The sequence below is a fragment of the Myxine glutinosa genome, chromosome 8 (assembly GCF_964187855.1).
Source record: "Myxine glutinosa chromosome 8, kmMyxGlut1.1, whole genome shotgun sequence".
Lineage (NCBI taxonomy): Eukaryota > Metazoa > Chordata > Myxini > Myxiniformes > Myxinidae > Myxine > Myxine glutinosa.
The window spans coordinates 94,534,321-94,547,467 of record NC_136268.1 but is presented as its reverse complement, the minus strand read 5'-3'; the positions used below and the strand labels follow the sequence as shown (position 1 = coordinate 94,547,467).

Here is a 13,147-nt window from a genome sequence, read left to right as displayed (position 1 = left end):
GGAGTGAACTCCATTCAATGTACAATGTGCGCTGAGTGGGTTCATCAAAAATGTCGTGGTCTGAGAGGGCCATTAACCAGTGTGGCAGCGACATTAGAATGTAAGGTGTGCACAGAGGGAGCTGCAGATGGAGGAAATGTTGAGTTGGATCTTGGAGACGGCGTGAAGCTGGAAGGTGTGAAAACATTTTGCTACCTCGGAGACATGCTGAATGGAGAAGGTGGATCAGACTCGGCAACGGTTGCTCGAGTGAGATGTGCATGGAAGAAGTTTCGGGAACTGAGTGGCGTGCTGATGAGGAGGGGAGTGTCGTTGAAGCTGAAGGGAAAGGTGTATGCTGCATGTGTGAGCAGTGTTGTGATTTATGGGAGCGAGACATGGTTCATGAATGTAAAGCAGCAACGAAGGCTGGAAAGGGTGGAAATGCTAATGGTTCGGTGGATGTGTGGAGTATCGTTGAGAGAGAGGAAGACAAATGATGAATTGCGAAAGATGATGGGAATAGAGCCTGTGATTTATGCTGTGAAGAGGAACAGGTTGAGATGGTTTGGTTGGATGAAAGTTGAGGACGAAAGGATGAAAGTTGAGGAAGGATGAAAGTGACTGGTTGAGAAGAGTGATGGAAATGAATGTAGAAGGAAGTAGAGGACGGGGATGACCGAGAAAGACTTGGCTAAAGATGGTGGAAGAAGAAATGCGGGCAAGGGGGTTAACAAGGAGAGATGCAGAAAATAGAGCAAATGGAGAAGATTGTCATGAGGACCGCAAGGCTAACCCCCGCTCTAGCAGGGAAAATGGCCTTAAAATGCATGTTGTTGTTGTGTTGTATTATTGTTATTATTATTATATACATGTATGTAATTTGGAATAGTTTAGATGTACACCATACAACTAATTGTACATTGCTATGAAAATCGGGTATGTTTTACATGCATACTCTTCCATTGCTCGTCTGGATTACAATTTCTGGGCCTTTTCTACAATTACAATTTAATTGTGCATATGTATTTCTCCCGGTGCGCCTACATGAAAAGTTAAATTACTTTTTAATTTTCATATTTAAAATCAACATTTCTGTCATTTGTCAAGATGGTTTTAAGGCAATCTTGTTATAATAATAGGAATTTATATGGCGTAAATTTCAGGAGCGTCTAAGCGCTTAAAAAAGAAAAGAAAGCCAACGAGATGAATATACAAACACAAATTATACAAGAAGAAAACCTAAGATATCATCAGATGTAGGCATTTTCAAATAAATGAGTCTTTAACAGAGATTTGAAAATGTTCACATTGTCGACTTAATGTGCATGCATGCTAGTCAAGAAAGTAAGACGCAAGAGAGCAAGGTAGTCCAGAAAATGATAGGCACTTCCTGTCCCCTCTTTCCCTTTTATTCCTTTTCCCTCTCTCCTCCCTCTCCTCCCTCTCCTCCCTACATAAAACTACATTTCTGAACAAAGATTATTGCAATAAACAAAATCCGATTCTTATCTTGGACTAAGAGAAAATCATATCAAAAGCGAGGGGCATGGTGCAAATCACAAATTACACAATGTAGGCACTCAAATTTTGTAATAGGTTACGCACAATGTATACACACTAGCGGGCAGTGCACTAGTGCGTGGCGCAAACAATGGAAACAAAATGGCTTCTAATTCCGGGTTGTCGTAACTCTCTCTATACAGGGACTCTAGGCGGAGGCAGAGAGAGGGTTTGAAGGCTCGGAACAGGAAGGGGGGTGACACCTTAAGGTTTGGTGGCAGAAGTTCAGGACTTGGGATTTGTGAGGGAGGGGAGAGGGTTGAGGACTTGAGGTGACAGTTTACATTGCGTGGTTGTTCCGCAGGTCCCTGCTATTCTTCATATATTTGCAATTTGTCGGACTTTTAATTTCCGTGATACAGTACAGTATTTCAAATACAAGAAAACAAACACGACATAATAAGAATAACCGAATCTTTTCATGTTGTACTCCACAAGGCAATTCACAGCAAACAGCAACTTTGGGGGAACCCAACACCCTCCCTCCAAGGTATTGATGCTGGTAAGTCATCGCTATCAACTCCGCTCCAGCAAATCTAAGCGAGGGATAATGGTGACTAAGTCAACCAATGGGTGTTCAGAGTATCAACTACATCATGACTGATGCCAATTGGTGTCGCTGTTACTTAGACATACATATAAATGCACGATCTCTCACCATTATTTCTCTTGCTGTGAATTACTTTGAGAAGTACAGCACAAAAAGCTTCGGTTATTTATATTACGAGCGTGACTCGGCGCGCCTCACCGCACGTCGTTTCAGAGGGATAGGCATCTTTGACCATTTCGGTGTCTTTTGGGTCTTCAGGGTCTTTGGTGTCTTCAGGGTGTTTAGGTTCTTCTGGCTCTTTAAGGGTCTTCAAGGTTTTTTGGGTCTTCGGGGTCTTTTTGAGCCTCAGGACCTTCAAGGGTATTTTGGGTATTTGGGGTGTTTTGGGTCTTCGGGGTCTTTAAGGGTATTTTGGGTCTTCGTGGTCTTAAGGGTCTTGGGGAACTTAAAGGGTCGTCAAAGGTCTGAGAGGTCTCAGCAGTCCAAACGTAATTAAGAGGGTATTAATTCTATTTGAAGTAGAAGAAGACGTTTTGGTCGCATGTAAACAAAGAAACATACATAACGACATAACTAACCATATACGGTTGCTCTATTATAATAAGAGGTCGTGTTTGTTTTCTTGCATTTTAAAAGTTATGTATTACCAAACATCTGTTTAGATAGAGTATTTGTTTTTACGTATTTCTCATCTCATCTAAACCTGGGAAACGTTCATTGACATAGATATTTGTTCGTTATTTTTCACCTGGGAAAAGCCAGGTACCCTTGCTCGTTTTGCATAAAAGTCTTCGCTTTGCTACCTCGCACCACGGATCTTTTCCATCCCACCGCATCTTCTTCTCTCAATGTTGGCAACTACGGTATACAGTGTACACATGTAGGAATACCGAGTGATGACACAGCATGCACTGATTACCATGTTGCAATATTAATGATTACATGGTACTCGTTCATGTAAGATACTGATTACCATGTATGATACTAATGATGACACAGTACACGCTGATTACTGTGTACGAAAACTGATGGTTACACAGTACGCACTGATTACTGTGTACGAAAACTGATGGTTACACAGTACGCGCCGATTACTCTATGAAAACTGATTACATGGTATGCATTGATTACCGTGTGCGCACAATGATTAGATTACACGGTACGCGCTGATTACCGTGTATGCCTGTACACACACTGATTACACGGTACATGCGTATTACCGTGTACGCACACTGATTATACAGTATGCATTGATCACCGTGTACACACACCGATGATTATATGGTGCACGTTGATTACTGTGTACGCACATTGATGATTACACGGTACGTGATTACCGTGTACTGACACTGATTGCACAGTACACGATTCCCGTGTACGTACACATTACACGGTACGTGTTTACCATGTACGGACACTGGTTACACGGTATGTAATTAACGTGTACGGTTACTGATTACACGGTACGTGTTTACCATGTACGAATACTGATTATTACACCGTACGCGCTTATTATAGTGTACACACACTGATGATTACGCAGTACGTGATTACCGTGTGCAGACGATTACACGATACATAATTAGTGTACAGCCACTGATAACACGGTAGGCCTACGTGATTTCCGTGTACAAATACTGATTATTACACCGTACGCGCCGATTACCATGTACGAATGGAATTGTGATATCCATGAATCATGATTGAAGCGTTGCCGAGTACCATGTAAACAAACTACCGTACGAAGTTATTTATAAGAAGAAAATATAAGCCTGAAACGCGGCCTACCTCTGTCGTATATGTCCTGAATGAGGTAGTTTGCACCTGGAGACTCAACGACCTTGCACAAGATCTCCACAAAGAGCAGGATGAACGAAGGAAGGGGTGAGAACAGAAACACTATAAATATAAGACGCCTAAATTTCAGGATACCGGAAGAACCCACCAGCGGAAGCCACCGTGAAGAACAGCCCGGGTACATCAAAGAACGTGATCGTACGTTTTATTTACCCCCCTCGGGCCTCGATGAACTATTTTTGACTTCTGATTGTATTCCTTTTCGAGATACTTGAGGTTATAGTTCTGCAAATAATCTTTCGTTGTAGACCATAAAGCAAATGTTTTACGTTTCAAACTTTAAACCTTCCTTTTAAATTGGTGCCACCAACTACTACACCGCCTAGCGAAATTTTCGAAAAGCTGAATTTATAAAATCAACAAAAAAAATAACAATAAATATACATAAAAGTAAGGGAAGGAAAGGAAAACCAACTTATGGAGGAACAGTGATAAAATGAGTAAAATCCCGAGGTATTATTCGCACAAAAAATAAATTGCGTTTCTGCAGTCATCAAAAACTATAACAGCCACCGTAGTTTCTCGGCGGGAAAAGCAGTTTCATGTTGATGGCGGATACCGGAATTAATCTGAGCACGGATAAGCCTGTGTTAAAAGCTTCGGACGGTGTTGCTTCGACAGAAAAAACCGCTCCTGTCGCGAGAGTATCGGGATGGCCATGGCACCTTCAATTTGGAGAGAGGTTCGTGACGTTTCGAAAACAAATTGCCTTGTCAGTCGCGTGTGGTAAAGTTCATAACATTAACACCTTACCTCAACGTACATTTACGGTCATTCCCACCAACTTCACTCCAACGCATATTTACTAGTACCCGACTGCAAAGCCGCAATGAGCCGGCGAAGCCAAAGTAGTAGGATCATTATGCAGACTAACCCCAAAAAAAATTCCTAGAAAACATTTTATGGTGTTTTTTCAGTAATATTGTGGCCAGAGAACAGCATCACAAAAGTAGGCCAAAATATGAGAACCGCAAAGGGTTTAAATATGACGTCAAACAAAATGGCCGCCATTTGACCAAAAATCCTAATATCTTCACATTTCTTTTGAAACAAGCAGTACTAGACCACTTTAAAAGTGAAAATTATTCATAAAGCTTATGACCTTAGAAGTCTTGCAGTCAACAGAAGTGTCTCTAAGTCTACGTTATGTCATGACGTCATGACATGACATGACGTCATGAAATAACGTCATGACCTAATTTTTTAATCTGATGGTAAATTCCAATTTATGAAACTGAGATTCACATGAAATTAAATTGAACTAGTTTTTGTCCTGTATATCTGTGTGAGATGGCATCATCAAGTCACTGATGATGCCAAAATGCTCCACACTCTTTTAACACAGTCTCATACACAAATAAAACCATTGTCCACCTTTTCTTAATTAGTTGGTACCCAGGATGTCATTCCAGGTGGGGAACCATTTCTACTTTGCAACCGCCACCATGGCCACTACTCTACTACTCACCACCACCATGGCCACTACTCTACTACTCACCACCACCAACTACACACTAGTCACAATATTATCAGTCCTCATTTTCATCTAAAATGGGTGCATGGTTCATATTTTCACAGTTGCCATCCTGGCAAGGTCCACAAGCCCCGGTGCACTCAAGTCCATACTTCTTACAACTACATCTAAGCGTGTTGCATCCAGCTGAGCAGTTGCAGTGAATCATTTTTAGCAGGATGTCAGGAGCATGGTTATTGTCAATCATTACTGGTGTGAGTTTGTCCTCTTGAATATCCCAGCCCCATTTTGCAGGGTCCATGTTGTCACTGTGGCCCATCCATTGCATGACTTGAAGGTAACTTCGCTGTGCATGATATTTTGTTGCTGAGGTTGTGGGGGGCAATCGCTCTGGTGTTACGAATGTCTTTGCTGTCGCCACCTTTCTGCAGAGGTAACTGTACCGCATTGATGTTAGAGATTCAGACTGTGTCCCGTTAAACAAAGACACCATTGCCTTACACCCAACACTTTCTACAGAAACTTGATCTGTGTTTGGAGCACAAAAAATCTTTGAACAGGTACGCAAGACAGAATCACCCTTGATGACGTTTTGAAACACTGAGTTTTTCCCAACACCAAAGACTCTAGATGTAGTGTCACACCCAGTGAATGCATGGACAAACAACAAATCTGTGCAGACATTATCCCCATTGTTTTGCATCTTAAAGTAGTCCCGCAGAATTGTACTTGTTTTTTCTCGAAAAGTCACAATATCATGTAGTCCCGCACCCTCAGCCACAAATATAGAATCCCCGTAGTGTGTTAATAATTTCGACTTCAAATACTGATTGCCATATGCACTAGAATCACTATCATGCAAGTACTCTTTCATCTTATTGGAAAGGTCTGTAATAGTCAACTGTTCTTCATCATTGTCCTCAAAATAGGCAAGCACCTTCTGAAAAGCTTGGTCCTGGTCATCGTCGGTTGGCCGCCCAACTTTCCTTCTCTTATTGCTCCCTGGTCCTGACCTATGCTGTGTTGGAATATCACATAATGTGCGAAAATGTGAGTCACAAGAATGATGGTACATACATTCTGCTGCATGAAGGTCTCCACCAAAGTACTCAACACGTCCCCGGACTGTAAATGCCCAATCATCATTTCGTGATTTAGACATTAAAAGTATCTTGTCCGCAAAGTTGTCTGTTCTAACAAAGCTATAATCATCATAATCAGGACTCCTCTTGCTCGTCACTACTTTATTCCCACAGAATAAGCAGTCTGTTTTGCTATCATAAGGGCCAGTAGAGACACGTGTACTTCTTTTGGCAGCTTGAGCAGAATCTAGTTTACCTTTCTTATGGCTCTCAATGTTTTTTTTGTTTGTGTAATTCAAGCGGCAGGTCTTGTGAACCTTCGTTGCAGCAGCTACGATGATGCTGTCACCTCTCTCGACACTTGCACTGTTGATGCCGTCAGCTCCTTTTTGAGTAATAACAATGCTGTCCTCACTTTCTGAAGCAATTTCCTTTTTGCACAAGACACAGGTTTCTTCACTTGCGTTCATTTTCATGGTCTGAAACACAGAATAAGCTTTGTTTTGTGACTAGAGTTCTCAATATATGTAGAGTACAATCAATCACCCATGAAAAAGTTAAACAGGTACCTGATCTGACACAGAACAACAAGTACACATAGAAAGTCATTTACACTATTGTCTATTGACCTAAACAAGACCAATCCTGATATTAGTCATTCTTCACCTGGCAATGGCCTCTTAATACATACAGTAGTCTATACTCTATGTTATATACACATGTCTAAAGAAAAGCACACTTTGATTAGGGTCCGGAGGGGGGGGGGGGGGAGGGTCCACCAGGGGTAAACATGACAGAGTGCACAGCATGTAACTTGAGAAGTTGCAAGTAACCTGTAGCACATACGGCTACAACATCCAAGTAGCACACGATAATGTTTTATCAACAAGTTAACTTTTTATGTTATGCCAGTATAACCTGGAGGCTCCTTGAAGAGGAGGGTTCATACAGTCAAGTCAAGTCATGGCCTTAGCATGCAATGTTCACCAAGTGTTTATCAAGTCAGAAAGTAGAAAACAATGGCCATTGAAAAGTTGTTTTATCTTACCTGTATGATCTTTATTAGCTTAAATACATTGTATCCTTTTCTATATCATAATGAAACACTTTGATTAGGTAAAATTTGGAGAAATGTGAATCTGATTAGAATCTTTTGTCTTATTCTGGAGAAGAAATGTTTATAGATGGCAGCACTACACTTATGGACTGCCTCACCAGGGCAAAATATGCTAATGCACTCATCTGCTTACTGTTTTTCTGGCATGACTGGAGTTTCCTACACAAAATTTAATAGCTAAAATGTCAGTACCATCTTCCATCTTTAATTTGCCACAAAAACTTGAAATAATGAAAAGCTACATCATGACATCATTGATGACGTCATGACATCATTGATGACGTCATGACATCACTTGGGTACATTGGGCAATACTACATAATGATGAATTCACTGATATACTGGTTTGAAGAGTTTATTTTCACACGTAAATGGGTAAAAACAGCTACATTGATAGGATATTGATAGGATATGAGCAGATATAAGGCACTTTTTAATAGAGGCGGTCATCTTTTTTTGACGTCACATTTAGACCCTTTGCTATAGTCCTATTTCAGCCTACTTTTTGGCTTGTTGTTCTCTGGACCAAATACTACAGGAAAACACCATAAAACGTTTTCTAGGAATTTTTTTGGGCTTTGCCCATTTATTTCATATTTTGACCGAACTAAAGCCTCTTGCCACAATTTTACCCATCACTATGGCATCAGTAGGTTAGGTAGTTGGTAGTAGGTAGGTGTAGTAGGTACCGTACCTAGTTCAAAATGACACCATTTGCATTCTGGATGAGATTAAAATTGATAAAATTTCCTTGATTAATTCGGTGAATTCCGTCTCAACTTCGGATATTTCCGGCCGTGAAAAACTATCCCCTACGGCCGCGAGATTTCTAAAAAATAATTCTTCGTCAATTTTAGAATATTTGATGCCGTTTTCAGCGTCCGAAATGTGGTAAAAAGCTTTTTAAAAATATTTTCTCAAATGCTCGAATCTCATTGGTTGCGGTAATTAGTGACGATTTTCGTTGAAGATAGCCAGGGCCCGTGTGGGCCCGGGGAACGAGGTTGGTCTTTAAAAAGTATTTTAATTACAAATTAGAGGTGCATAAGATTGTAAATCAAACAAAGACGGGTGAAACAAACTCCTATTGAACTTTTTCGCAATTTTTTAATGCATACTTCCGCATCCGGAAGATGGCGGCCTCCATTGAGTGATTTGGTTTTTGAAATATTTTTTCAAATGCTCGAATCTCATTGGTTCCGGTGTTTGGTGACGATTTTCGTTGAAGATAACCAGGCCCGTGCGGGCCGAGGTTGGTCTTAAAGTATTTTAATTACAAATTAGAGGTGCATAAGATTGTGAATCAAAAAAAGACGGGTGAAACAAACTCCGATTGAACTTTTTTCAATTTGTTATGGGGCAATTCCACGACGTTACGGAGTGACACTTTGGGTCATTTTTGTGAACTTTGATTGCTCTAGCATAGTGATAAAGCCACTAGTACCTACTCTCTATATATCATATTGTAAAGGAAGAGTTGCACTTTACAGAGATATTAATGGAGTTCCTGTAAGTTGGACCATTGTCAAGTAATTAACATTCAAAAACTGTGTTACGGAGTGACACTGTCTTTTGTCATTTATTAAACAATAGCAACATTTATTGAAAACTCTGCTCTCACAATAGTTATAAAATTGTAATGAAATAATGGGAAGATACACTAATAGTTGTGCCTTCAGTACAGGGGTTTCAAAATTCCAGACATGACCTAATTACTCTGAAATAATTACAATAGTCCCGTTACGGAGTGACGAAAAATCCCGTTACGGAGTGACGAGTCAATTTTGGGATTTCTCCCAAAGCAACAAATCATTTCTAGATAACGCCAGGCTTTCATTCTGAACCCAGCTAACTTGTGCTGGCGTTTCAACATCTAACACTTTAGATAAATAATAAAAAATAAAAATCTGAACTGAGAAAATATACAATAAACATATAAAAAAGTCAAGAAATAGACTAAAGAAATTGAGAACAATTTACGAGTGGATGACCAGAAACAAAACAAAGTTTGGAATTAATCAGTTGGCCACATCACAAAACTTCACATGACTGCCCTGCAAAAGGTTCCCTTTCCCAAAGGACATTCAGCAAATACATAATGATTGCGATGGTCGAGGGATGGCTGAAGAAGGAATCTGACGACTTGGTTGGAATCAATCCAGGATTTATCTTCCACCTCTGGGAATGTATATGCCAAGTCAGATAGGCCCATTTTTCGCAAAAATGATACTTCCAAACAACCATCATCTACTATCTGAGTCACCTGGCCAACAAACAACTTCTTAGATTTTTTTGTGACATACTGCACAGTCACAAAGTCACCAGGGTGCACTTGGGGTTGACTGCCTGACCTGGGGCGCTCAGCAGGTGCTGGACTAGCAGTATTTTGACATTCCAAGGATGATACATGGCACTCGGGGGTGAAGACTCACCAATTCAAATTGTTCCGCTGTTGAGTACATAGAGGCGCTCACAACATATTTCCTCACAGGTTTCACACAGTGTGTTTGGTGTGTTTTCGGAAGCGACGTCACTAACTGCCAGCGCTCGTCCAATTGCGACTGGCACTTCTCAATGTCTCCTGCTGCGATGAATAAAACTTCGATCTTTTTGCACTGTGCCGCTGCTACGCGGAAGAAGGATTCTGCATCAGATACAGGATCCCCAGCCAGATTTGCCAACCAAACTCTCCTCTTTACCTCACCTCCTATCCCATCAACAGCACCCTTACCGTGAGATGTGGCAAAGAAATTCCAGGATAATTGAATCTTGAACAATTCCTGAAGGAATGTTAGATTGGAAAACAAGAATTTCTGTTTAAATTGACTGGCTGCCCCATCTGAAAAAAAGTAAATCGCCCTAATCCTGGGGTGGCGTGATATCAGTGTGGTGATGATATTGGACAGGAAGGTATGAACAGCATATTTGCCATGCTGGAGGTCATCGCTAACAATAACGAAAGACTCGGTAACATTAACATCAATCCAGGCGCACACTGTGAATAGAGTGACTTGGACGTGGCTCCAATGAGCACTCTGGATTTCATTCTGTTCTATCGCAGCATAGTTCTCCGCAAAATCGACCTGGACGACAACGCGATCACCATCAACTGCCTTCCTTCTATCTTCAAAGAAGTAGCTCTGCTTCCTCTTGATGAATGAGTGCAAGCTGAAGTATGGAAGTTGGTTGCATATCTCATGCAGGGCATCCTGAACAGTCCCATCTTTAGCCTCTTTTGTGGCCCGCTGCTCAATTGTCTCCCACTGAAACCACTTCAGCGGCAGGTTAGCTGTTTCGTCGTCGACAGAATACACTGTGGCAAACTTGGTATGGCATTCCTGACATTTTCCTGTCATGCAGTTGTCCGAATCCTGATCACATACAATGCTTCCAAGGAATTCACGAAAGTTGGTCGAAAATCCAGGTACATGAGATGACAAGGCCTCCAATAAGAGGCGCATGTTTTCGTGATATCTGCAGAGGCAGACATTGTGCGGAAACTTTGAATTGAGGCATACATTGGCTGGACGAAGTGCTGCGAATTTGGAGTAGCTGATCTTGATGTTTGGATATTTCTCACAAAACAAACTATGCCTCTCGTATTGTCATCATTAGGAAACTCTTTTGTACCTTGTCCTTCCGTTTCCCAGTCTTAATGACCACAAAGTCTTTCTTCCCTGGCGACATCCATGAAATATCTGGCTGCTCATAAATTTTCTTAACAGCATCACTAACATCGGCAGGAACTTTGTGCTCGGGAGCATACTTGCTTTCCGTGTCAACTTCATGTCGGGTAGGTTCATTTCCGACAGCAAGCCGTCTGATAACAGCTTTGCGTTTCCTCGGTGATTTCGGGAGGGCCTCTCGAGCTCATTTAACAGCCTTGCCGATGCTGGAGCTGTTCTTATAGGCAGGAGACCAAGAAGTTGGAACAGGACTCACAGTGATTTTGCCCTTCGCCCGACATCTCCGCTGACGCACACGTTCACTTTCCCTTGCCTTCGCAACATTAGCAGCACGCGCCTCTCTCTTGCGTTTCGCATCCAGCTCCCTGCATTTTTCCTTGTGCCTGTCTCGAAAACGCTTTTGTCGCTCGGCAGCAGTCAATGGCATCCTTTCTGTAATATGAATGCATCGACAAATTATCCATATGAATTGCACCGTACCCTTCTACGAATCATCTTAAAGATCATGAGATGTTTTAGGCCACAAAAACTGACAGTAGAGGTTGTAAGCGGCTTCACTTAGCTTGTCCACTGCAAAGTTGGCGGTCCGCAGTGGCGCGGTTATTTGTCTAGTTTTCCTATTCGACGCGTATCCACAGGTGACAAAAGAGGTGTAGTTTGTACTCACCGATTGCTGGATATAAACCGATTTCAAAACCGCTCAAGATGACCACGCGTAAACTTGAAACTTGTCATACGGAAGTAAAATCTGGCACGCAATGAATTCTGGGACAGCTACTCTGCCGCCACCTTTTTCAGGCTGAGTTATCAATTGTTTGACAGAATGAGTCACTCTGTAACGTTACGGAGTGACAAGTTTTCTTTTTAATTTATTTTCTGTAGATTTAAAAAAAAAAAAATTTATACTGTACAATGATTGGGTGGTATAGGTTCTTATAGTGGGGCTGCTTAACTGATGAATTGTGCCTTTTCCCTTAAAAGCATGAAACTTGGCACATGGCTAGAATACCCCAAAATAAAGATTTTTAGTCCAGGGGGCATCTCCAATTTCACCCCATATGGCGGCCATCTTGAAATTCAAGATGGCCGTCATACAAGACCTGTTTTGATGGATATTTCCATAATTAGAACAGATATCGAAATGGTTGAAGTACCCATACCTACATATTTACGGTCTATGAATCCAATAGCAACATAAAATGTTCAAACGTATCTTGAAATCCAAGATGGCCGCCATACAGGGCCTGTTTGGCTGAATATCTCCAAAACTACAACATACTAGTATATCGAACTGGTTAAAGTTCCCGTTCCTGTATTTTAGGGTCTAGGAATTCAATGGTAACCAGTGGCGTGGCTACGGGGGGCAAGAGGGGCACGTGCCCTGGGCAACGCCTTATAGGGGGCGCCGAATCGCCCACTTCATCGCCCGCTATATCGACTTTGCATGTGCTCTTCCAGGCGGTGAAAGTCAAAATTTAAACATGTATAGTCATTCAAAAGACCGTTCCAAGACCGAAAGACCGTTCCTAGACCGGAAGTCAACTTCATTATAACTAGACCTAAATTAGTGATATTTGTGCAACTTTTTGCACCTTCCGACCGCAATTATTTTAGGGGTTTGGGAAGGGGCGCCATTCTGTATCCTTGCCCCGAGCGCCGTAAACCCTAGCCACGCCACTGATAGTAACATAAAATATTAAGCAGTCATATGAAAATATTAATTTTGCATAGTATCATGCATACTGGGAATGCATATAAATACTCTTAACAGGTTGGCATTCTTCAGTGACTAAAAGTGTCTATGACATCGCAGACTGTAACTGTGCCATCTTGTGGTTT

At 41.5% G+C, this 13,147-nt stretch overlaps 2 protein-coding genes across 11 annotated transcripts in view; one reads left to right on the top strand and one right to left on the bottom strand.

Annotated features, from left to right (window-relative positions):
- MVB12B (multivesicular body subunit 12B) overlaps nt 1-4,193 on the bottom strand; it is a 235,584-nt gene extending 231,391 nt beyond the window's left edge. Inside the window, exons 1-2 of one of the 5 annotated variants that reach the window (XM_078783552.1) lie at nt 3,881-4,094; nt 2,841-2,950 (exon numbers count right to left, since the gene is read on the bottom strand). The gene's annotated coding sequence lies outside the window, so the exon portion shown is untranslated. Of the gene's footprint in view, nt 1-2,840; nt 2,951-3,880 lie in introns of all 5 variants that reach the window. The other 4 variants (XM_068124870.2, XM_068124873.2, XM_068124874.2 and 1 more) reach the window with 4 other exon arrangements.
- Nucleotides 4,194-4,451: 258 nt separating this feature from the next.
- DSN1 (DSN1 component of MIS12 kinetochore complex) overlaps nt 4,452-13,147 on the top strand; it is a 149,054-nt gene continuing 140,358 nt past the window's right edge. For 2 of the 6 annotated variants that reach the window (XM_068124867.2, XM_068124865.2), the window contains exon 1: nt 4,452-4,631. In XM_068124867.2, the coding sequence (XP_067980968.2) occupies nt 4,602-4,631 (30 nt within the window). In that variant the 5' untranslated portion in view covers nt 4,452-4,601. Of the gene's footprint in view, nt 4,632-5,704; nt 5,761-5,854; nt 5,984-6,352; nt 6,474-13,147 lie in introns of those variants that run through there. The other 4 variants (XM_078783550.1, XM_068124868.2, XM_078783551.1 and 1 more) reach the window with 4 other exon arrangements.